At 38.0% G+C, this 24,694-nt stretch overlaps 1 protein-coding gene across 7 annotated transcripts in view; it reads right to left on the bottom strand.

The window, feature by feature from the left end:
* The window catches only part of ETV1 (ETS variant transcription factor 1), a gene marked incomplete at both ends in the record, with an annotated part of 61,276 nt that overhangs the window by 14,855 nt on the left and 21,727 nt on the right, over positions 1–24,694 (bottom strand). For 6 of the 7 annotated variants that reach the window (XM_079537989.1, XM_079537992.1, XM_079537991.1 and 3 more), the window contains 3 exons: positions 8,220–8,467; positions 12,109–12,297; positions 13,808–13,937. In XM_079537989.1, coding sequence (XP_079394115.1) covers positions 8,220–8,467; positions 12,109–12,297; positions 13,808–13,937 — 567 coding nt within the window. The remainder of the gene's footprint in view (positions 1–8,219; positions 8,468–12,108; positions 12,298–13,807; positions 13,938–24,694) is intronic. The other variant, XM_079537995.1, reaches the window with a different exon arrangement.

Genomic DNA, 24,694 nt, shown 5'->3' with positions numbered 1-24,694 from the left:
CCAAATTCAGCTGACAGAGGTTCTAGATGTAATCATTGAATCATTGAGTAGACCTTGGTAAGAAAGCATTTCACGTTAATTACCATGCCAGAATTTAAAGGATTAGGCTGTCACAGCCTGGTATAACTGTAACTGAGTAGGAAACTTTTAAATCCCATTTTCTGATTGTTATTCAGAAGCAAGGACCAGGTTTCAGACCCACGAACTCACCCAGAGCAGAAACTATTTTCTGCCCGAGTCTCTTGCAGGAGAAGACGCTGGGAAGATTAAGCTTCCTGAGGCATCAGGATGAAGCAACTTTCTTCTTGTGAATGAAGCAGAAACTGGGAACCTGAATCAGGATTTCCTCCTCAGCTGCTCCTCTAACTGACATTACACGGCCTTCCTCACTAAAAAACAAGTTGACACATTGTGCTCTCACTCTGAACTACTTTTCAGTTAACTTTAACGGCAGCATTCTAAGATCTGGAAGCCAGGGGCAGGGCCCACATACATGTGAAGGAGCAGAGCATGACACGAGGTGCTGCACCACAGAGAGGCAGAGACCAAGGCTCTGATTGGCACATAGGCCAAATCAGGATCGCTGCAAATGCCAGTGGTGCCAAAACTGGAACCCACCTACTGCTGCTCATCCACTTCTTCGATTTACATTTTGTTACCAACCCAGCCATAATAACAACAGAAGCAATTCTCAAAAAAGTTTGGAAAGACTCTACTTGCAGTGGATACAGCCACCCGCGTAACTTATACCATATCCTTCTGAATTGTCCTCAGTGCGGTCTGAAAAAGAATTATAGGTACTTTGGCTCTTATTTCAGTGACTCAGAGTTGGTATATTTCCACATACACTTTAATATGCTTTGCTACTTTTCTTCCTCTGGGCAAGAAATACAGCACGTGCACACTCTCGCTGGTGCCATGGGGCACAGGAGGGCAGGCACAAAGCCTTCAGGTGCTGCAACATGTGCCAGACCAACGCTGCCACTAGGCCTGACCAGCCCATGCTGCCTGCTGCTTCCCTGCGTTGTTACTCCTATCTGGTATATGCAGAGATGGCTGGGGCAGTGGGAGAGATTGCTACTGAGTGCAGAGACAAAAGTAGCCTTTTTAAAACAAAATGATCAAGTTAGAACACATCATACTTTTGGCCTCAAACTTGGTAACATCACAGTCATGCTGCAAATAACTGTTCTGTTCATGAATTTCCAAGAGTGCTGACAAACTGTTTACAAAGAAGTGCTTCATCCACCACCAAAACCCTTTCAGCCTCATGGTAGAAAGCAGCTGTTGCAGCCACTGAGAGGCTCTGACCAGCTTAGAGGTGAAGAGCAATACACAGAACATGGCTTTTCAGGAAGAAATGGCAGTTCTTCAAGCTCGATCACAGCTAAGGAAAGTTCATCATCTGTGTTGCACAGAGAGATGTACCAAATGATTCTTTCTGATACAAAACATGCAGAAACACATCGAAATTAAAACTCTTACATCTCTGCACAAAAATAAATGCATGTAGAAATACAAAAACTAATGGCAGTCTTCCTACACAGAACTCACTTCCACATGTTCACAACTCAAATGTTGATGGATTGGATTTTAGTCCAATTACCTTTGAAAACACTACCCTCTCAGAAACTACACTATTACAACACAGTACTACAAACTGGTGAAATCTTGACAAAATGAAAGTCAGCATTAATTTCTTATTAGCAAGGGCAGAATGAACTATGTAAATGCGTGGAAGTTACAAAGATTAAAAAAAATGAATCAGTGTCTCCTGTAAAAATCCATCTGAAAATTAAGCTTCTTTTCCCCAAATCATTATGCTACTTAAAAACATTCAGAATTGAAGGTTTTGTTATTTGTTTTGCCTGGCTTCCATGACAAACAAAAACATCTACAAGTATGTGCACTCAAAGATAGAGACAACTCCTTCTAAAAGATTACTAATTAATATTTCTTATTTTCTTACATTTCACTTGATAAAAATCAACCAGGTTGGGCCCTAACAGCTCACTTCTAAGTGCAATTATCACACACAAAAAGAAAACCTTAAGCAAACAGCTTCCTTTCCACAACTTTGGTTTTTAGATCTATGACAGCATCTAATGCATTTTCTGAGACCAGATGTCAGCAGCCTGTCTGGGCGATGTGTAACTTTTTATAAGGCAGAACAGGAAAACAAAGGCTCATACATTCAGCACTGAAATGAAATTCCACATGGAACCAATCATTTGAGCATACTTTAAAATCACGTATTTGCTTTTATTAACCTCAGTAACTGTAAAATGTATTTTAAACATTGCTTCCCTTTGAATTCAACAAAACGCAGCGTTATTTTTTTTGTCCCCTTTCTCCTTTTGTTGGTAATCTTACAGCAAAAAAACGTCTGTGTTGCTTTTTCTCTCCCGCCCCATCCCCTGCCTGTAGAATCGAAGTTGGACAAACACTGCACGGCTGAAGTGACATATTTGAATGGAATTCAGACCAACCAGTTCCTGTTTATGTTTCTGATTTGAGAATGTAGCCTTCTCATTCACTATACATTAGAAACACACCAAGGCCATAAATGGTGTCAGGTTACAGGCAGGCACGGCCAAGGAGCATTAATCATTACTTTAAGGCAACTGGCAAAAGCAGCAGCTGAGGGAACACTACACCCTTCAGCTCTGCATAAATGGACATTCCAGGGTTTGGTGTGGTTTTTTTCCCCCCCCCTTCAGCATCCATTTTATGAATGAAACTTCAGGCTGCACAGAGTCCATTCATATAAAAGCTGTGCTCACAGGGCCCGGTCTCCCGGGATCAATCGGTCTTGGGTAAGGCTGATGTGATTGGTTTAAGGCAGGCTTCAGCCTTCCATTACTGATTTAAAATGCAGCCTGTGTCCATTTGACCTGCGTTAATGCACAAAGAGTAAATCCAGACTGTGCTCTCAATCCTCAAATCAAATCATTAGCCAGTGCCACTTACTGTAACTGTAGATTTAGAGGATATTTATCCATTTCTTTGAAAAAACAGATTGCCGGACAATTTTTCAGATCATACTGTCTGCTTTGAAATGAAAAATAGATGTATGGCCTTCTGCCTATGTGCTCTAAACTTAGTGTTCAGATTTTTGTTTATCTATAAAGACAACATTACAAAATTAATTCTAGTGTAACTACAGATTTCTTTGAGTCAGAATTACTGATTGGCTAGATGTGAAGCAAGAGAAAAGTTAACATTGTGCCTGCCGCAGCAATCTTCCCAAGACCAGGTTTCGCGTGTTCCTTTCCTCATATGCTACTATTTTCTACTGTTGTACCATCCAACAGCAGATTTGTGTTTATGCCTTTTAGGAGCAAGTACAAAGTGCAGCGCAGCTTAACTGAATGAAATCCACACTCACTCACAGAAACAACACAGCAAAAACAAGCCCCTGAATCCAGAGGGTGAAATATTTTAAAGCACAGAAGCGAGACGCAGGAAAACAGAAAAACCAAGAACAAGGAGGGGAGACTTCTTAAAATCATTGAACTTGAGAGCAAACCTCTGGCCCTTATCCCCTTCTGCCTTTATCCAATCCAGATTTTCATTGAGAACAATTGCAGTGCGTAAAAGAATTTTTTTAAGGTCGTAAGAAGTTACAGTTTTGAGATACACATACTGAAGTATCACATCCTGGAAAAGGATGAGATGAGTTCTTTTTTGCGTTTTATAAAATTATGTTGAAAGTACTTCAAATATTTGAAGCCTTAAAAACAAAAATTAAAAAACAAAAACAAAACACATACCAAAGAAAAACAACCAACCAACCAAACAAACAAGCAAACAAAAAAAAACAGTAAAGAAAATGAAAACCTAGAGAGAATTTCCATCTTTCAGGGAAAGATTAAGCAGCTAGAGGATTTATGCAGCAAGATCTCAATGAGTCACACAGACAGGCTAACAGTATGCATGCAAACTGTCTACAGAGATTTAGAGGTGGTACATTAATACCAAGGAATTGTTTAGGATGAGCCAAAGAGTTGCAGCTATGAGCAGTGGAATGAGACTGATCAAAGAGAAAATTTAGGCTTACTATCAAGAAATATTTCTTAACTGTGAAGTCTATTAGTCTGTGAAATAATCTCCCAAGAGAATAATTGTAGTAATAATACTTAGCACTCACACAGTGCTTTACATTTTCAAAGCACTGTACAAAAATTAGCCAATATAATTAAAGGCAGTAGTAGAAGCACTGTGAGTTGTCATTTTAAATGCTGCACTGGTCAAGGCACTAGAGAATATCCTGCAAATCTGCAACAATTCTGACTGCCAACTAAGATTTTTTTTTTCCTTCATACTAGCATCTCCAAATGTCTAAGTGTATCTCCAAGATGTACAATATAATATCCAGCTGTTGTAAAGAAAAAATCTGCAAACAGATATACTTCCAAGAAACACATTTAAAATCTATTTTTGCCTTGAAATTTTAAATCAACACATTCTCTAATTCTGTTCTTGCAACTCCTACATTTCAAGAGATGTCAGCTGATCTCTAGGGAAGACTGTGCTACTGGGGATCTTTTCTTTTTCCACGTTAATTTGCATTTATTTGCTTTTCAAAGAGCACCACATCAGGTATTTGAAAGGACTCTTGCTTTTTATTCTGTTCCCAGTCATTAGGTAAATATGTATTTAAAACATGGATGGTAGAATGCTAACAACATCCTGCACCTATATGAGGAAACTTTAGTGGTTAAGAAGTGTCATAATTACAACTTCCTGGGCAACTTTGATGCAACTGCTTTGTTGCTAATGAATATAGCCTTGTGACTCAGGACTCTTGCCTCTTGACTGAGCAAACCAAGACTTTTTGGGGGAGGGAGAGCAGTGCAGTGAACAGATTGCAGGTGGAGCCTCTGCTTCATTTGTTAGAGGCTAGAAGTTCTGCCATTAATGAGGTAGAACGTTTCAAGAAAGGAAAAGATGACCTTAAGATTATTACAGTGGAATGGCCAATTTTAGGACCTAACATTCCAAACAAAATAACTAATTCAATCAGGTAAAACATAATGCAAGAATTTAACCTGCAATTTCAGATTTCATTGCAAAACATTTTTAATATTAATCTACATGGATGGTGTAATAACACAGTATATTTGGAAATACACTAATTAAAATAGGAAGGATTAAACCTGCAAGGGTCCTGCTTCAAAATAAAGCTCAGAATAGATGGAGCAGCTCAAGTTTGGCCTTTTCAGTTAAATAACTGAATACATGAACTGAATTGTAGTAGTGCTAACAGTACCAGAATGAACATTATTAATTCTTGTAAACAAACATTAATGACATAAAATCCCAAAATCCTACAAGTTCTTTACTAAGTACAGAATCAAGAACTAACACGTGTGACAAGCAGCTAAAAAAAAAAAATTAGTAGCAGAAAATGCCTGACTGAATGTGTATGATGCACTCTGACTTCTAGAAGTGTGGATAGATAAGGAAGACTTCTACTTTGTTGACATTTTTCTTTTTCCATTATCTCAAACATTCTGCAGTAGAAATTGCATACCTGCAATTACAATTACAACTAATTGATCTGCCATTTCCCATGTCATAATTAATGTCATGTTTTAATAGAGTTATAATCATTCCATAATAATGCTTTTCATTCACCAGCCTCCCACAAAGTATAAAAGTATAGTGCACAAAAGCAATGAACTTTTATGAGGCCCTTTCAAAAACATCCCAAAAGGAACATCTTAGTGTATTACAATGAACTTTTTAAATATGTTTCTATATTCTTATCCGAGCTGCGATAAAATAGCATGCAAAAAAAAAAAAAAAAAAAAAAAAAAGACTTTTCACTCTGGCATTCCTCCTTCCCTGAACATCCATAGGCAAAAAAATGAAATCAATGATTCAGTGACAAATACATTATGTTTCCTAAGGGCTTATTTAATGTACTTTTAGCAAGGATGGAAAATGATGGCTTCTAGAGAACAGATGGTAACAAGACAAAATATCAACAGACCACAGTTGTTGACTGCAATTTATGGAGTGTACAGATGTGTCAACTTAAATGCAGTGATTCTGAGGCCAATAAAAGTACTTCCTGATACCAACAGATTAATTTTTCATGACCACTGGTTACACAGCTATTACATTTTTAAAAACTAATTATTCATCCGCAAAAGAAACAACAATTTTGCTTAAATGTCATTACTAAAAAGTGAAATGTTCTTGGCACCAAAAAAAAAAAAAAAAAAAAAAGGAGTATGATAGGATTGGACACAACTATGCGCATCTTTTCAGAACCAAAATTGCTTTTTTGCCATAAAGAATGTTCCAAGGAAAGGCAGATGCTAGCAGACAACCCAGGCTCAAAGTAACAGCATGCAATAAGGCGATCCCACTTCCCAGTCAAATATGAAGCCTGCTTACAAAAGGGCTTTTTTTCACCCTTTAATTTAGAAGGATGAATAACGGTGCTTGTGAAGGTTGCAGGGGACTGGCAGTGCCTGAAGCTGCAGTCCCCTATTTATTATCCCCAGCCACATTAACTTTGCAGACAGTCTCTCCCCTGCTCTTCTCTATGACTAAAGATACAAGACTGCCAGAACCACATTATCTCAGAACCTTTGTCAGTGAACAGGTTTAGTTCAAGATCTCAGTCATACAATCTAAACCGATTTTCATATTGTCATACTTCTGTTCAGAAGTTCTTAGTCCCTTCTTGTATATGCCTCATGCAAATTTATCTAAGGATTGTTTTTTTGTTTGTGAAGAATAAGAAAGGCAAAAGCAACTCTACTTTCCAAAATCACCTGTTTGAACATGGAGATCAATCCTAAAACAGGCACATTACACCAATGTCGCCACGAAATATTCTATTAAATAGGTAATGTTAAGATAGCATAGGAAAAAAAAAACAATAAAAACAAATTTTCTACTTTACCAGTTTGCAAGACAGTTTGTAACGGATTAAACTTTCAAAGGAGACCACAACTCAGCAGCCATACAGCTGCTGGAAACAAAACTGCAAAAGCATCTAGCCAGAGATCGAACCAGGAGGAAAGCACAGGAGGTAACCGAAAGAGAGTTAGACAGAAGTCAATGAAGGGTCATCCATTCTCCCTGCTGCAACACAGAATGCCTGGTAAAAGCAACATACCTTGCCCTAGGAGCACCATAAGGACTTGTTGAAGTTCCCCCCCCTTCAACAGTTTAGCATACATGAAGAAAGATAAAGACAGTGATCAAGGAACTGAAATATCTTTTTTGACTGCATTTTCACACCACGGTACTTACCAAGTTGCTGCTTACCCCATTTACCTCATCCATTCTGCTCCATGCTGTTCTAATCTAAGCATAACGTCCATGCTACCCTACAGCTTCCCTCTCCTCTTTACCTGGAACTCAACACTAGCCTCTATTTTTCCTTCCTTTTCTTTCTCCTTTCCTAAATACACTATAAATATTTAAATTGTGGCAAAAGAATCTAACATTAATAATAATATTCCTTTGATTCACATTTTTATCTTTTCTGACCAGAAGCTACTCAAAATGGGCCACCATCTCCTCTATTTCATGCTATCTGTAGAGCAGTAAGGCTCCATTTCGGTTGCCCTAAAAGCACAATAATAATAAACATTATTAATAGCAATAGTGTATTCTCTACATCAGCAATCTGGTATCACAGATTATCTACCTCTACAAAACACAGGAGTATGCACAAACTGAGAAGCTGACACCAATTTGCCTGATTCTTCTCCCTCATTGGTTTTATAGCTGTATAAACCCCACCTCAGTGGAGTTACTTCTGATTTAAGGTAGTGCAAGCAAGAGGAGAAAGAGTCCTCTGCTTCTGGCAGGCAAATAAAAGAGCTCGTAAAATGGAACACACAAATTTAGAGGTCAGAGATGAGACAGTACAGAGCAAGACCCTGTTTAAGCAAAGCCCAGTTCTACACCCACAATTTTTTCTTCTCTGGCTTTTTTAATATGTACATTGTCTGGACAGAGAGTTCTAGGAAGTGAAATCCTCTGCAGACCAAGACAAGGAAACAGTGGCACAAGAACATGGTGCTATATGTGGCAGTCTCATGATTTTGTAAGGCTCACTGGACATAAATTACTTTGAGACATTTAAAGTCAAAAGAGCAAGTTTCAATTAATATGATCAAAACATCAATAGCACTACCTTGGACTCATTTATTACTTTACTATGCAGAAATAAAGAGAGTCTCACCTACCTGAATCATATGCAAAATCTCTAGGTTCCTGTTTAATCATCAGAGGAGGGGGGAAATTTTGACTGGCTGCACTGCCAACCATAGTGTTGTGTTCATAAACTGGATCGTGATACTCCTGCTTAAAACCTTGAGGTGGGAAGGGGATGTTAGGCTCAGACATCTGCCGCTGATATATTGGACGTCCTTCCCTCGGCATTGCAGGCAAAGGTGGAAAAGAATTGCAAGGTTCAGAGAGCTGGCGGCGAAATCTAGGACACAAGTTAGAGACGTCGTGTAAAGGACTTAAGCTACATTCCATTTCACAAAGATCTTCACGGATTATGGTTAGCAGGAGGGAATGGCTTTATCACTTTCTCAGTAGCAAACATTTTGTTTATGATAATGCTAAACACTCCCCACCAGGATTATGATCATGGCAGTGCTGCAGAACAGCAAGAAACAAAGAAATAAACCCCCCACCTACTAATACCAACTCTAATACCTGCCCCCACCACCATATTCCTTGCCTTCAACGTCTCTCAACAGAGGAGTCCAAACAGCAAAAAGACTGATGTTATACTACAACAGTAACATGGATTTCTCTGTTCTTTCATGAGCATGAACAGCATATTGCTTGTACTCTAATTTACTCTTGCAGTTCTGTTACATAGAAACCATTCTGACCACTACAACAAACACAATCATTGTAAGCAAAGAATATTGCCTGTCTCAATTCCTGGAATCATGCCCGAGTAAAAGTATACAGTTCTGTTCCCTTGGGGACAAAGGTCTACCTGCAAAGGTGGCACTGCATTTCAGAAGGGAATTTAAGCACTCCAGAAAAAGGATAGGGTACAGACTTTTGCTAAGAGAAATAAAGCATAAGAATTTCCCTCCTACACCAACTTCTTCCCATGATCATTTCTACATGAAGGAAGAAGTCCACACAGGCCATGTTGTCATTCACTACTCCAAAATGCTATTCAGTACACATAAAATCTGAGCATTCAGTTATAAATCAACCTCATTTCCATGCATCACTACTCATGAACTTGCATTTGTTTCTCTCTTCATAAAACTAGAAGTTTTGAATGTAATTACTTGGACATCTGCAGGTTCAGAAGCCTACAGAATACAAGGATGCTATTTTCGCACCCTGCTCTGACAAACCCCACAGTCTTGTGTGATCTACAGATTACCAGACTGGGGGTAACTATCACCGCCAGAACTGTGCCTTTTCTAATCCACAGCAGGTGCAACAATGTTCTTGCAACAAAGTGCTTACTACCCCAACTAACCACTCACTATTCCTCTTTTTTAAAAAGTGCCTTTCTCTGCAAGTCTAGCATTGTCGCACCAAAAATGAAGAACTAGTCATTCTTCAGCTTCTTGTACTCCGCAGTGGAACTGAGTTTGGCTCATGCCAGCAAAAGCAGACATTGTCTTGGACAAAATGGAGCAAGTGAAGAAGAACGCAGGGTTTTGATTGCATAAGTAACACAGTCCTTGAAAATCATCTTATATGCAGTACATGTTTTTGAAATAATTGAAACCCTAACATCTGTCAAAATACTCCTGCAGACTTAGCCTGAGAAATATTTACCATCATAGCTTAATTACAAATACTGTGGGAGCTACAGGGATAGAAACGATTACAATGTAGAACTAGAGATAAAATTAATTTTTTAATGTTGCTGTAAATATTCTATTCTGCAGTACAAAGAATATTACACTGTACCATTGGTTTCTGCAATTCCACCTACACCTGCAGAAAATAAACTTAGAAACTCAAATGTATTATGAAACAGTTAGGCTGACTGGCAATGCATTCATTTCCCTCTTTTCCTTTTTTCATTAGCCAAAAAAAGAAGCAGAAATTATCATTAAGAACTGTCAAGGAGTGAATCAGAAAATTGCAACTTGAAGTTAAAATAAGAAACAGACTCACTCACAAAGCCTCAAAGGAAGTTAATAATACTTGTTGTACTGGAAGCTTTGTATGGAATCAAGTCATTTGTTTACACAAGTGGATTTGATTCCTGTTGGTACTTGTTAGGACCACTTATCTCTCATATATTCATGCCCAGTATGAAGATGTATGGGCTGTATCTTCTAGATACTGATTCTATCTTATACCACCAATGCACGTTGGAGTAACTCCAATATACTTGGAGTTACAGATTTATATACAAACGTATATAGGTAGACCATTTGTTTAAATGTCATTTTCTGAATGCAGTCATTACAGCTATCATCTTGTAAATCAGGAAGATTTGAATTGCACAAAAATATGAAGAGTACATTTGTTTCAAACAACATCAAATGAGAAGATTCAAAGTAAAGAAGAAAATGGGGGAAAAACATCTTCCACTACAATTGTACTTTTCTTTATAAAGGTTGAAAAAGGAGATTTTTACCCCAGCTAATTTGATATTCACGAAAATGTGATATTTTATCACATCACGAAGGGAAGCACAAGTGCAAAATTTCCCAAAGAAAATTAACTTCAAAGACACAGGGAAAAAAAATGTGTAAGGAACCCATAAAGCTTACATAGAGTAATTATTACAGTTACAGAAAGATAAACCTCCATAATCATTCAAATTCAGGCTGACATGGAGTTTCAGTATTCTCTTCACAAATGGCTCTAAAATAATAATTAAATAATAATTTAAAAAAAAAAAAACCTGTAAAATACTCTCTTACACAAAATCCACTTATCTTTGGGGGATTTTAGTCTTCTGACAATACACAATGACTTGTGTGTGTACAGAGAAACACATTTAACCACACTCCTGCAATCAGAATTGCAGTCTGGCTTCACCAGGGGTCAACTTGGTTAAATAGCAGTGCAAGGGGGGGGGGGAAACTATACAGTGCAGTTGAAGGGCCCAATTCAGTGCTCCTTCAATGAGCTAGACAATGTCTAGCTCCTATGAGCTAGACATGCTCATAGGAATCTTGGTGATATTTAATACTATCCTAGTAGGGCACAAAATAGCAATATAAACCATAGCAACCTCCTTCAGAAGTGATCTGCACAAATCCCTGGAGATAATAGCCCTTATTAGAGCAGAAGCATGCTCCCAAAATCTGTGATTTTCTTTTCAGGTACAGTTTAACAATTCATTAACAATTTGTTAAACTGTATGCACTAAGACAAGTTGCTGAACTTATATATCTATATATAGCTGAAAAGCAAAATGCTCTGAGAAACTGCGCAATTCAGCAAACACAGGTTCTTGTTACAATGGTTAGAATGAATAGAATTCCACAAACAAGTGTCTGGTCTCAAAAAATAAGGGAAATTCACTGAGCATATTTGTTGCAAAACAGAGCTAAGAAAGACAGTCAGTTGTCTAGGGATTTCTAACATCAAAACAAAACAGGGTGACTTAAGGACAGTTTAAGCTTTAATTCTAGACTCCAACTCTTGTGGCTTTTACTCAGACTAATGTTATTTAAGCGCAGTTTATGTTGGCATCTTAGTTTGTTTGAAATGCTATATTTCAAAAGCAGTTGGAAAAATGATCCACCCTTCCAAAGAATATTCTCAAGCACTAACATCGTAATACAGCCACTTATCTCTTTGTAGGTACATTTCTTAGGAGGATGCAAGATACTTATAGCCAGGATCATGTCTGCTAGTGACTTCATCACCTCATGGGGCTTACTAGCCTCAAGTGAATTGCCCTCACAAGGCAGTAGAACCAGCTTATTAAAACTCTGTCAGTGCCAAGATCGACTTCTACTGAAGTCCATCAAGCAGAGTGCCACTTTTTTACACAACACACATATTTCTGACATTCTGAACTTTGCTGGCTTGAAGCCAGTGCTGCCCTTTATTAGAGACGTGCAGCCATCACTGAAATGCCTTCTCGACAGGTCCTGTATGGGTTTTCCATTTTACCTGTGGTCCATAGGGAAGCTGTTGTCTTGAATGGATTGGGAAGGAGGGAGATGAGCAGGGAAAACCCGGTCAGGTTTAGGAGTCTGAGCTGAGTTTGGGGAGGCATGGTGCAGTGGTGACACAGGAGTGCTGGATGGCGTTGGTGGGTTGGAGGGCCTCATTCCCACTTGTGGCTTCTGATCATAGGCACTATCAGTAAAGCAAGAGGAAGGATGGACAGGTTTTTTTCTCAGCAAACACATGAAACACATTAAGAGAGAGAAAAAAAAGCATCACATACAGGTTTTCTATTACAGATACTTTATTAAGCAGTTTAGGGAAGAGAAACTCTCTACACTGAAAAGAGCACACAAAAAAAAAATCACTTTGGAGGTAAGTGGCTCAACATAGCATTTTCTTCTCTGGAGCCTAGAAATGTATTTTTAAAGGATTCAGTCTTACAGTGACATTCTAACAAGGGATACACAAAATACACAGATGTAAAAGCACCTGGACTAGAGCATGAAGAGCTGGCAGTGCCTGTCAAAACTCTTTTTATAACTTGTACAAATCACAAAGTGAGACAGTAAAACAATGAATGCAGCTAGAGGGAAGGGATCTGACCCAGAAAAACAATGCTATGCTGGCTTTGCTACCCACATAGGATGTCAGCAGCCTCCTCTGACAGTTTTCTTTTTCCCTCTCTCTCAAAAATAACGTTCAAGTCCTGCATATACAAAGGTGTCCCAAATGAGAAAAGGGCATCAGCACACTTTGATCATTCCTGTTTCCAAACAGTAAAAACACAGATGTGAAGCAGACAGTAAGCATGAACTTGCACACTTTCCTATGTCAGGTCCCCCAAATCCATTAGATCCATTAACACACAGGTTTGATTTTTGTAATCAAAACCAATCCTGTCTGACTGGTAAAGGTGCCAGTCTGTTTTTTTCTTTTCTTCCACATAAAAAAAGTTAATGCAAATGATTTAAGTGCTCTCAGTTTTGGTATACATTAATGTGAACAAGAACTCACCAGCAAATTTAAAGATATAAATAGACTGAATTGTCAATAAGAAACCCTTTGCTGTTGACACTGAAGGTAGGAGTGACATGTAAGTGCAAGCCAAAAGAAAATCAATAAAGAATGCAGTCATATCAAGCCCCTCAGAATAATTAAAGCTTTTACTGTTTACCCTTATAAAAACTGACAATTTTCTTTTGAAAAGATAGCAAAGATGCAGATTCTAATGAAATACTATTTCAAATTGCAGTCATCCTTGAATGTAGGCATATGTCATTTCAAAACATGTCAAATATTTAAGGTGCTGTTCAGATCTGCCAGTTTGTTACATAGAGTTTACTCTCTTTCCTAATGTGTGTAGTGCATCTTGAAAGTATTTTCAACACAACTCACAGAAAACCAGACACTCCTTCCATTTCATGCTTGCACCATAGGTTTTAAAATTCTGGCTATCTCCCATGGAGAAAGAATGGAGAATATGCATTTTGATGAAAAACACTGCTTTAAAACAGTTATGTGTTTCATACAACTGTAAACAACACCATCAGTGTTCATCAGCTAAGAGCATTATCTCATCAGTCTGTTATCTGCTGAAGAGGTAACTTTTATAAGATCTCTATTATGGCTTTATTACTCTTTAGTCAGTCCTCATTTAAACCAGTAGTTCTCACTGTAGACATACTCCTGATTGTTTTACCTGACATTGTACAGGCACTTTTCCCCATAACTGAACTTGAATGGTTGCTCTTGACTGCAAGCAGAGCCAAGTTCTGAACATGGGCTATGGGGTTCCTTCTTGATTTTCACAGGGAGACCATGAAAAGCCACTGGAAAGAGAAAGAAAATGTAATTAAAAACCAAGTACAATATTAACAATGAGCTTTCTCAAGTAAACTAGACACTGTTAATTAAACACATGATTAATTAAACCATTGCAATACTAAAAACAATATAGGAAATAAACATTTCAAGCATTTCTTTGGGTATCAACTGAAAAATACACACCAGAGATCCTTTGCATTGACTATTACCACTTTTATTGTTTAATAGAATGATGGCCAGGATCCCATCTCATTAGTAGGAAAATAACAGCCCACATATATTTGGCTTAGCTACTGTAAATGTTGTCAGAGGCAAAATACTTCCCAGGAACCAAATGTTTCTAAGTAATATTTGTGAGATAGCTTTTATCTATAAATGCAATAGCAGTTCACTTCAATGAGTGCCACACCAATTTTTCAAAAATACATTTATCATATAATAGCCTAAAGTATATGATCCATTATCTTTTTGTCCCACAGAATACATGCAAATATGTAGTGAAACTTAAGAAACTGGGTGATTATATTTCTTTAGTTATAAGCAATAGCTGAAAAAATACACAAGAAATGCCTTCAGTAATTTTTCTCGAAATTCTCGCCTCACCAAATTCAACATGAAATGGGATATAGAAAGAAATGGAGAAAAAATTATGCTTTTTTTTATATATAGCAAAAAGAAGAGAGGGATATGACAGAAATGCATCATCAAAGAGAAGCACAAGTTGGTTTGGATTAAGGAAAAGGACAAAGGTAAAGATAAGGTTAACAGCAGATTATTTTAAGCCAACCAACTTTCCTTATTCATAGCCAACATTAACTAAAATTAAAGCAGAAGAAAATTCAAAGTTCACCTAACACAGGCAAATCTAAATTAAGTGGCTAGAAGGACGAAGGACTAACGACAGATATTTAACAGTGTGAAAACATGCCCTTCAAATTTTAAATAAAATGAGATTTCAAATCAATTTTTGGACTCTAAGCAGTCTAGAGTTTGGAGAGGAACTCTTATGACTGATTTGTGGTGGTTTTGTCACTGAAACACCATAGTTCGGACATCGCACTGCAGCCTGACAAAAGCATTTGTACCTCTGGAGGAAGCCACTTACATGCAGCATCCCATTAGAGAATCTTCACTGCAAAATTAAGTTCCTGTTATGTACTGTTAGGTGGTATTTTGTCCCTTCCCCTATACCTGACCTTAGGAAAGACAATTGGTTACAGACTATTTTTTACCACTGCATGGGCACAAACATAGACATGTTTGACTGGTAAATGAAACACTACAAGTAAACAACAGTACCAATAAAACCTGATTTACAAGTGTGTTAGACATTGATTTCTGATTCTCACCACTGGTCTTCCTGCAACTGGGCAACATTCAAAGAACTCTTTCCCAAACAAGTTCTCTTCTACCTGCTAATATGACAGCTCATAGTATTAGCTCTAAGCTGTCAGTGTGTAGTAGTGTAGTAGTGTAGTAGTCAGTGTGTAGTGTCAGTGTAAGTCAGTGTGAAAGATGTTGCCGTATTATTTTCACACATATATTCACAAAACTCACAAGAATTGTCTCTAAGACCTCTACTCAGTTATCACATTTGGTGAACAGCAGTCATTCCTCATGGAAAGACTGTGCAGTAAAAGAAGAGAGTAACGCAAGCACAGAAACACAGCACAGTAACTTACAGAGGTAAAAAGTAGTGAATATCACAGTAAGAAATCTTTCTGAATAAAATTACATGAACTTGCAGTAAAACAAAACATTGAATAAAGGTTTTGAAATTTAATAATAAAGCAACCTGCAGCCCATGGTCAGCTTTCCACTCTTATCAGAAATCAGGCTGACCCCCAGCTGTTTGCTTCAGGTTTTCATGAGTGAACTTTCACTGCTATCCTCACGTGCCTTGGTCAGACAGCACTGCAGTGCTGCATGTTTCAGTGTGGGATGGAAGCTCTATCTCCAGAACGATGACTCTGACACAGAGGTCGGCAAGCTCCCCAACTTGGATCACAGAATTAAACCACAACCCTAACAAGACTCTTTTCTAAAGCCAGTATCACATGTTTGCACCAAGGCCACACACTGCTCGACTTTTTATTTTTATTTTTTTTTATTTTAACATTGCTACTTCCTCAAAGTTAATCTGTTATGAAAAATTACTTCCCTTATTTATTTTTAAATAACGGGAGTACAGAGACTCCCACACCACAGCCCTGCACGGAGAACTGGCTGGGTATTTCATCACAGCGCTGAGAGCCTGAACGTCTGCTAACAGGCAGTTTTCCAGCTCACTGGCACAGGCACAAGTGAAAGCAGCACATTCATTTTGTGCAATTTGCTTTACCTTCCCACATGGAGTTGGTGCATGTAAAAGGCTGTTAAGTACTAAATTATTCCTTATCAAATCACCATCATCTGGAGTCATGATCAACACTAATTAAATTACTTTCACTGAACACGGCTCCAGCCTGCTGCCTCGGCTGCGAGGTACATTTTTATTTTGCTTACTGTACAGTCCTAGCAAGGTACAGGGCACGGTGCTAGGAGGCATCTGTGCTGTAGTTTTAATTAAAGTTTACCTCACCTTCCTCCCAGCTTTATAAGCCAGGGTAAAGTGTATCAAATCAAGTAGGTGAACGCCTTCATTTTATTTAAGGAAAGCATTACAGTTCAAAGTGATTTTATATTAGATCTTTATCTTAACTATGGCCAGAAAGATAATGTAGCTGTAAAATTTAAAGCCTTCTTCAGGCAGTCTCCTGACACAGTCACCATGCTAAGCTTTATCTGTAACTTTTAAGTGTACACTTTTAGAGGAAGAAAGGAAAAACACTTGGTTCACTTTGGGAGGGCATTCTCAAATGCCTCTTGACCTTTAAAACCACATCTGAAGTGTGGCTGAAGATGACAGACTTATTCCAATAGTAAAATTTCAAGCATTCAAAACAGGTCCTCACATCATCACTGCCACCTTCATCCACTGCTCTTCATTTTAGTATGGCACTCATTTCACAGACTGCCGATTAAAACAGTTTTTAAACGTACATGGCTTTGCTGAACTGTATTTCATATGACTTTTTTCTATCAGTTTTCTTCTGATAAGAGCAAGGTTGCTAATTTTAGCACAGCACACCCAGATACCAACACATCCAAATTAAAAAATTGCCATTTCAAACAACCAGCTCCTCACTACTTCATTCTTGATGGTAAATTCATTTTGTTTAACCCCAGAACACAGTCTCAACCCTATTACAGTTAACAGGTACTCTACTTTAAAACAACCTTTTTAAGAAGTGACCAAGGGCCAGGATTTCATCCCAAGTGATTACTTACAGATAACTACTCCCCAACTTGATAAGCAAACAACCTTACAACCGGTGTTTAGATGGCCAGCTTCAACACCTCATCTCAAGCACTGGAAAGTCAGGCGTGTCAGGACCATAACAGGCTCAAAGCACAGACCCTGTCTCTGAAGCCAACATGCAGACATAAGGCAAGCAGGACTGCTACCATCTGTAGCCAACTGATCATGTTATAATACATATAGCATATTCACCATGTATAGGTTTATCTATCTAGATGTGCATATTTGGAGAGCTTGCATGTTATATCTAATACAGAATGTATAGTCTTATATTAGCTGAGTTTTTTAGATGTTTTTTACGTACTTAGGTTTTACACAAAACAGTGACAATGTCACCATGTAACGAACTCGCACAGAACATGCAGATACCCCTTGTTTTCAAGTGCCGCACTCCTTTGACTGGGGATTGCTGCTGACAAGTAACAAACTCTTTGCTCATAACACCCAGTTTAAAACCTACAAGGAGAATACTATTATTAACAACTCTGAAATTAAAAGAAGGAATCTATTTGTCTTAGAGGAGACTTTGCATGCTTCCTAGGCTAGCAAACAGGAACTGTACCATCTCTTTACAGGCAGAACTGAGCTCTTCTTTTGAGAAAGCCTAAGAAATGCACTACATCAAATATTAAAGCCAAGATTTCATAATCTTTTCTATTCAAAAAATGATTATTCAAGATGAAGAAACAATACATATTTCAGATGAAATTGCAAGACATTTTTCCTTTGAGTAAAAAAAAAAAAAAAAAAAAAGATATTTTAAAATTTTCAAACTTCAGGTTCCTATTAGAATACAATATAAAATTGGATTTTGCTTTGTGAAGAACTGATTTAAACATATTTTTAAAAGGCATTAAATAATACCAGTAATTCTATGATGCTGGCAAACAGCAGGTCTTGATTCCACAGACCAAAAAAAGATAAAAATATCTTATTATCAACACTTCCAGGATAATTTATTATATAAAATCAACAGCAAAATTGGTTCTTAGTTAAATTCAATGACCCTGAAAGTAATACTACATTCATCTGCATTAAGTTTGAGAACTTTGCATAGCTTCAGAGAACAGGATGCAACAAAGAGGTCACTGGAAGTCATAATGCCTTGAACATTGCTGTGCGTTTTTGATTTGCTTTTCAAATTTATGGCCTCACACCACTCTCTAAACCCAACTTTGCAAATAAACTGATTCATTTTTATGATTGACTGAGACAAAACTGTTAATATGCAACGTAAATACAGAGAGATTTCATGAACAGGTTTGAATAGAGGGGATTTTTATAACAGCAAGACAAAAAGAAAGAAGATGTGGAAAAATTTCTGAGTTAATACCACCACAACTCCAGGTGCCGAACTAACCAGGGTAACTCGAGTTAGTACTCAGTAAAATTCAAAAAACAAGAAGAGCAAGCCCTTGTACTGATAAAGCCTATACTGTCACACTTTAAATCCACCTCCCAACACACGCAGAAATGCAGCAGGCACTCCAGATACATCAGTCTCTCAGAGATTCTTTTCCAGTACATTTACTTCTGCCAAGCCTTCCCCTTCCCCCAGCACACAAAAATCCATTACTAAAGGGTCTAATCTCAGCTATCAGCACAGAGTGCCTTTTATGGAGCCATTAAACCATTTCTCTTGTTTACAGTGCCTGAAGAAAGATGTGAATTATGTCTGTGACAAAACAGGCGATAACATTTCTGAACTGCTATCAAAATGCAAACTGAAATACACTTAAGGACAGGGACCCTAATACGTGTTTTTGCAATTTTCCTTGCTCAGTATAACTGAGCAGCACTCACCTGATGATTCAGAGAAATTATTTATGTTTTAAGTACAACAGGTAAGCATTTTCATAAAGAAAAAAAAAAAGACAGAAAATCTGGAACTGTTCATCCAGGAGGGTAAAAAGCTAGTTACTTCTCACCTAATAGTATCGACCCTAGATGCTCTTATTTATTTACATGTCTGCTAATAATGACAACCACAACATTGTGGTCTCATCTGAAACCTGAAATTCCCTAACTCTGTAATAGTAACTTACCATTTAAACTGTGCATTCAGTATAGGTATCTGTACATTCAGTGCAATGAATTAAAAAACTAAATACTTCCTGCATGGTTCCCAGGTGGGAATGTCAGAATTTATATATACTTTCTAGGGAGGTTTCAAAAATATGCATTTAACCTATGAAACAACTGCATTCTGCACTCCAGAGGTTATTTATTGGGTCTTTATTTCTAAAGGGTTTTGATTTGAGCTACACACTTTTGCAAATAGATACACTCCAAATTTCAACAAACATTTAATAGGCATCAGACGAAAGACAAAAGGATGCCAAAACAAAGTGTTATCTCCATTTATTTCCACTATATACTAACATGAAAAGTGTTACTGGTAATCTTCAGGATGTATGGGAGGAATTAGCTGAAACAGGTAAAGCTGACCACTCCTTCATACTCTGGAGGTTTCTGCTGCTACAGCTGAATGCAGCATTCAGCCCAGCATAGGAACAAGAACTTAAATAAAAACACCACACTGAGGAAGGGACAGGTGAGGAGAGGTCAGAGGAGAGAAAGACAGTTAAGGGTGGTAACTGAGTCTTTCCCGTTAAACAGCACCCGGTGATTTGCAGTGAAAGCCTGCACATATAAAAGACTGCAGTGGTTGAAGACAAGTGACTGCAATCACGGATCAAGGCAAGATCTGCAATTGCTTTCATCATATGCAATCTCTTGGCCAGACAATGGTAAAAAAAAACCTTTTGTTTCTGACAAAGACAAGCTGCAAAGACAAGCAAGGCTATTTCAAAAGTAACTGAGCAGATTACATCTACATAGACTCCACCAAGTTCTCCACCATCTGATCTATCAAAGTCACCACTATCAGATCTTAGCAGAGTTGCAGTCAACTGGATTTCATTTAGGTCCCACTCTCTGCCCTATACTGGAAGAAGTTGGTGACAAATTGGATATCTGACACACAGATGTGTATTATCACTGTGATTTCAGAACAGCTTGTAAAAAAAAAAGGAACTTAGACAAGAGATAGACTTCAAGGAACTTAGATGAGAGACTTGAGCTGCCAGGATGTCACAAACAAAAGATGCCAGGAAAGAGAAGAAATGTATCCGTAAGCAATTTATTTTTTAAAGAAATATATGATCTTGATATGACATTACTTACAATCTTAATGATGTAGGTTACAAAAAAATTAAAGTATGGAAAACAGAGAATTTGTCCCACTGAGTAGTAACCGCTCACCTGAGTCAGAGCACACATGCATGTTTGGGTGTCTGTGTGTGTGATCAAAGAGAGTCAAACAGAAGCAAACATACTGAGTGTGCATGGATGCTTCTGCAGAGATACATTAAGTACAGTCAAAACAAGCAAAATGTTGCAGTAAAAAGCATTAAGATTTTCCCTCTTTACGTACATATTTGTAACTAAGGAGAAAATAGGTAAGCAACATGCAGAAGAGAGAAACAGGAAGCAAATGTGTGAAAATACACTTAACATAAAAAATAGCCCTTTCCTACATGGGAGTCCTGGAAAGGAAATCTGAGGATAGCTGGTATCACTATGGATGCTCTGCCACCCCTTGTCTTGGTAATCTTTCCCAGAAAGTGGAACTTCCCAACTGGGCAGTACTTGGCAAACCTATTAGATATGATTCTATCAATTCAGTCTTTGCCTTGGCTTCAGATCAGATCCTTCCAGCCCCTACCAGCTCAATAGATAGAAACAGCATGGGACCTCATTTTTTGGAAGCTAGTTCTGAACGATGAGCCCAATCACCAGCTTTCAAAGCCAACTGGCAAGAATAGAATATGTGGGCAAGATGGATCTATTTGAGAACCTTGTTTAACAAAAAGAAAATACCAGCTTTGAAGTAATCTGTCACCTTTACTGGAAAATATGCAACTATAAATGCACTTTAATAACAGAACTCATTCTGCAAAAAGAAGTAAATTGCTTATTTTCTCTTCCAGTCTAAAGCATACAACAGTGTGCATATCAATTAACCATCTACTTGAATACTGCATTACAAGAATGCTATGTAATAGTATAACATCATCAGGAGGTGGAGAGTGATGACAGAATTGAAGAATAAAAGACAGTCCAAAATCGTAGAATTTTGCTCTCAAAATCTAGGTGTTCTAAGATGACAGTGTGAGAAGAAAAAGAAATATTGATTCTGAAATTGAAATAGGAAAAAGTGAAGATGAACTGTATTGAAAGCACGAATTAATTCCTGCTTAGTACTGCACAGTTTCAAGATGGACAATAAACGCACATTTTCCTACAACTGATACTGGGTAATTCTAGACCTTAAAATCTGCAGTAATGCACCCATGTTAACAAGTCCTGTTTGCAATAATAACTTTTTTTTTTTTTTTTAATCAAACCACAAAGCAGTCTAGATTAAGGACTAAAAGATAAGAAACAAGTCTTGATGAAAATAAATTTAAATTAATTGAATTGCTCATCTCTAGATAGTGTTAATTCTATGTATCAACCATAATTATTCCCTATCTTTATTATGATCTGACATGAATATAAAGCCTTTGAGAATAACATGTGAGACCTAAAAGAAGGCTGAATCAGAGAACAGAGATTTGTTGTACCTACCACACATCAAAGTTGTGGCAAACGTTGCATCACTATCCATAGAATAGATTTACATTAGAACACTTGTACATGGGGAAAAGTGATCAGTCAGATTACAATGATATGGTAGATATATGCTACTTCTCTACAGCACAACTTATTTGACTCCTAAATATGATGTTCCTGCCTCTTCTCAGGCAAGAAATTCTGTCAGAACCTTCTCCAGAACTGCAAATAAAAGCCATTCTTTAACTGAAACATGGTTTTTAAAAAGCACTGTGTCTGTGTCTCAGAGTCTGTGAGGACTCTGAAAAATTTTTGCTAGCTTAGCTATTTATAGGTAGCTAACCCAGGATCCTACATGACTGCAATGGATGCAGTTTTCTTGAAGGTGGAGGGTGCCACCAGGGTGGCAGAGAGGGCACAATATTAGAGGCTGTACCTGTATAGCTTAATAACTGTTTCAATGTTATAAATCCCCATTTTCCACACAAAATATCCCTCATTTGCTTGTCTGTGCAGTTACAATTTCTGAAATATTCATCAGTTACTGAGGGTACCCCTGCAGCCTTCTGATTCTGGCAGTACCTAAGGCACCACTGAGATAATTTGGATATTTGTAGCCACTTGGCTTCTCATTTAAGAGGACCATGTAGGTTGAAAATTGAAGCTGAAAATACATTCTGCTTATAAAAAAAAATAAAAAGCCCACCCACCTGGCTAGAGAAAGCAGGAAAGAGGGGGAAAGAGGCTTTCAGAAAATATCAGTACAAAGTTAAGTTATTCCCCAAACCCTAAGAGCAATTGCAAGATGGACTTTTTAATAGGCTGCAGGGGAACACATTGCTAGGACACTATTAGGTCTTTATGCCTAAACTGACACTTGATTAGGGCAGCTGCTAACTGACTGAACTGCCTTATGGGATCAGAAGATGTCTGTACTCCTCTACCCCCAAGCAAAGGGCTGATTTGACAAGATTTTGGCCAGCTGACCCCCTCTCTTCCTCCAGCCCCAGAAGATTTCAGCTTCTGGTTAAGAACTGTCCAGAAAGTGGGCTTGCTGTTGTTTTTTTTTTGTTTGTTTGTTTTGTTTTGTTTTTTAGTGAGAGGTGCATTTACCAGACACAGTTTCTCAGCCTCCAAATGCAGGGTCTCACAGAAATGTGTCATGAGCACTGCTGCACACAGTCCCCTCCGTGCAGTGTTCTCCTTTCCTTTCAGACCTTGACTCCATGAGGCTCCATTGAGGCTGCCCAAGGGAAAGCACTGCCTGAGGGGCTGAGGGTTCCCGCCCAGACCTCCAGGGCAAAAGTTAACTTGCTGATAAATACCAGACACTGAATAACTCTGAGAATAATACAAGGACATTTGCAGAACGTTAGTGGGAGGGAAAGAGGGAGGATTAAGTTAGGAGGAGCAAACTGGCTAGCATTGATGTTTGAGAAGAGTAGGTGAGGCAGGAGGAAGAGATTGCCTGCCCCCAAAATAAACAGAGGCTTAGGGCTCCCTGAAGAAGGAAGCAGTAACCTCATAAAAATTAAACCAGCTGGAATCTGTAGCAATTGGTGTAAAACCTGTGGGCAGCATAAGATAAATATGAGGGGGGAAAAAGAAAAAAAAAAAAAAGAATTTTTTAATCCCCTATACTGGACCCCACAGAGCAACATGGTTGCTATTCACCTGCATTAGTTTGTGGTGTTACAGTCCTGGGAGATCAGAGCATTTATTTCTGCATTTACTTATAATGTGTATGGCTCCAAGGGCTCCCAGGCAGGGTGCAAGGGGAAGCGAATCCTCCTTGAAAGTCTTAATGGCCTCGGAGAAAACTTAAATTGTATTCCTACCTGGGAATTATCAATAAAGTTAAATGGGAAGAAAGCTGGCCACTAAATCAGGGTCTGTGTGCTTTTCTGAGGACAGGATTTCCATTTGCAGCAATTTCCAAAACTTAATTTAAATTGTAAGAGGTAATGGCTAAGTACTACGTAACTTCCATTACTAAAATATCCAAGTGAGATAATATCCCAGCGTTTTACACACACACAATTTCCACTTCAGGTAAATTAGCAATTTAGGGTTTTCAGGTCTGGATTTTAAAAGGATGCGCAGACACAGAAATATGAAGAAAACTACCTATGAGAAGACAGCTGGCCTTGTACCTGCAGCTGGACTTCAAAAGAAACTGGATTTAATACCTGTCTCTGACACTCATTCACGACCTAAACAACTTCAGGTATTAGAAGGCTGATTCTAGTTTGAAGGTATCTCAGTCGTACAAGTCTAATTTCAGATATTGCTAACCAGTGCATCAGTTTCTTTCCTTGTAAAATAGGAATATCCTCATAATAAATGAGCATCATAATAATAGATTATTTTTAAAGATAATCATGCTTATCTGTCAGTTAGCTACTGAACAGTACATGAAAGCAAGAAAAGCCAACAGACTACACAGATAGCTCTCCAGCATAAGCAAAACAACTGATTTAAAAGATTATTTATGACTTGTTTTAATTTTAGCAACTCTCAGTGATAGGCATTATAAGGAACAAAATTGCATTTCAAGAAAATTATTTTGAATGTGTCTGCCTTTATCAGTAAGAACATGTATACATTCATAAAAGAAGTACACACTAACTCAGGGTAGCTAATGAGATTTTTGTTTTACTTTGATGGAAGAACAAAACTGTCACCACTCCAAATGCATCTGTGTCCTTCACACCGGGATGCTAAATTTTCAAGAATGCTCATCAGTAAGGCAGCTCTAATGATCAATAACCTAAATCTTTTTAA

The sequence above is a fragment of the Tetrao urogallus genome (genome assembly GCF_951394365.1).
Source record: "Tetrao urogallus genome assembly, chromosome: 7".
NCBI lineage: Eukaryota > Metazoa > Chordata > Aves > Galliformes > Phasianidae > Tetrao > Tetrao urogallus.
The sequence above is the reverse complement of the archived record's forward strand: the minus strand, read 5'-3'. Positions and strand labels throughout refer to the sequence as shown.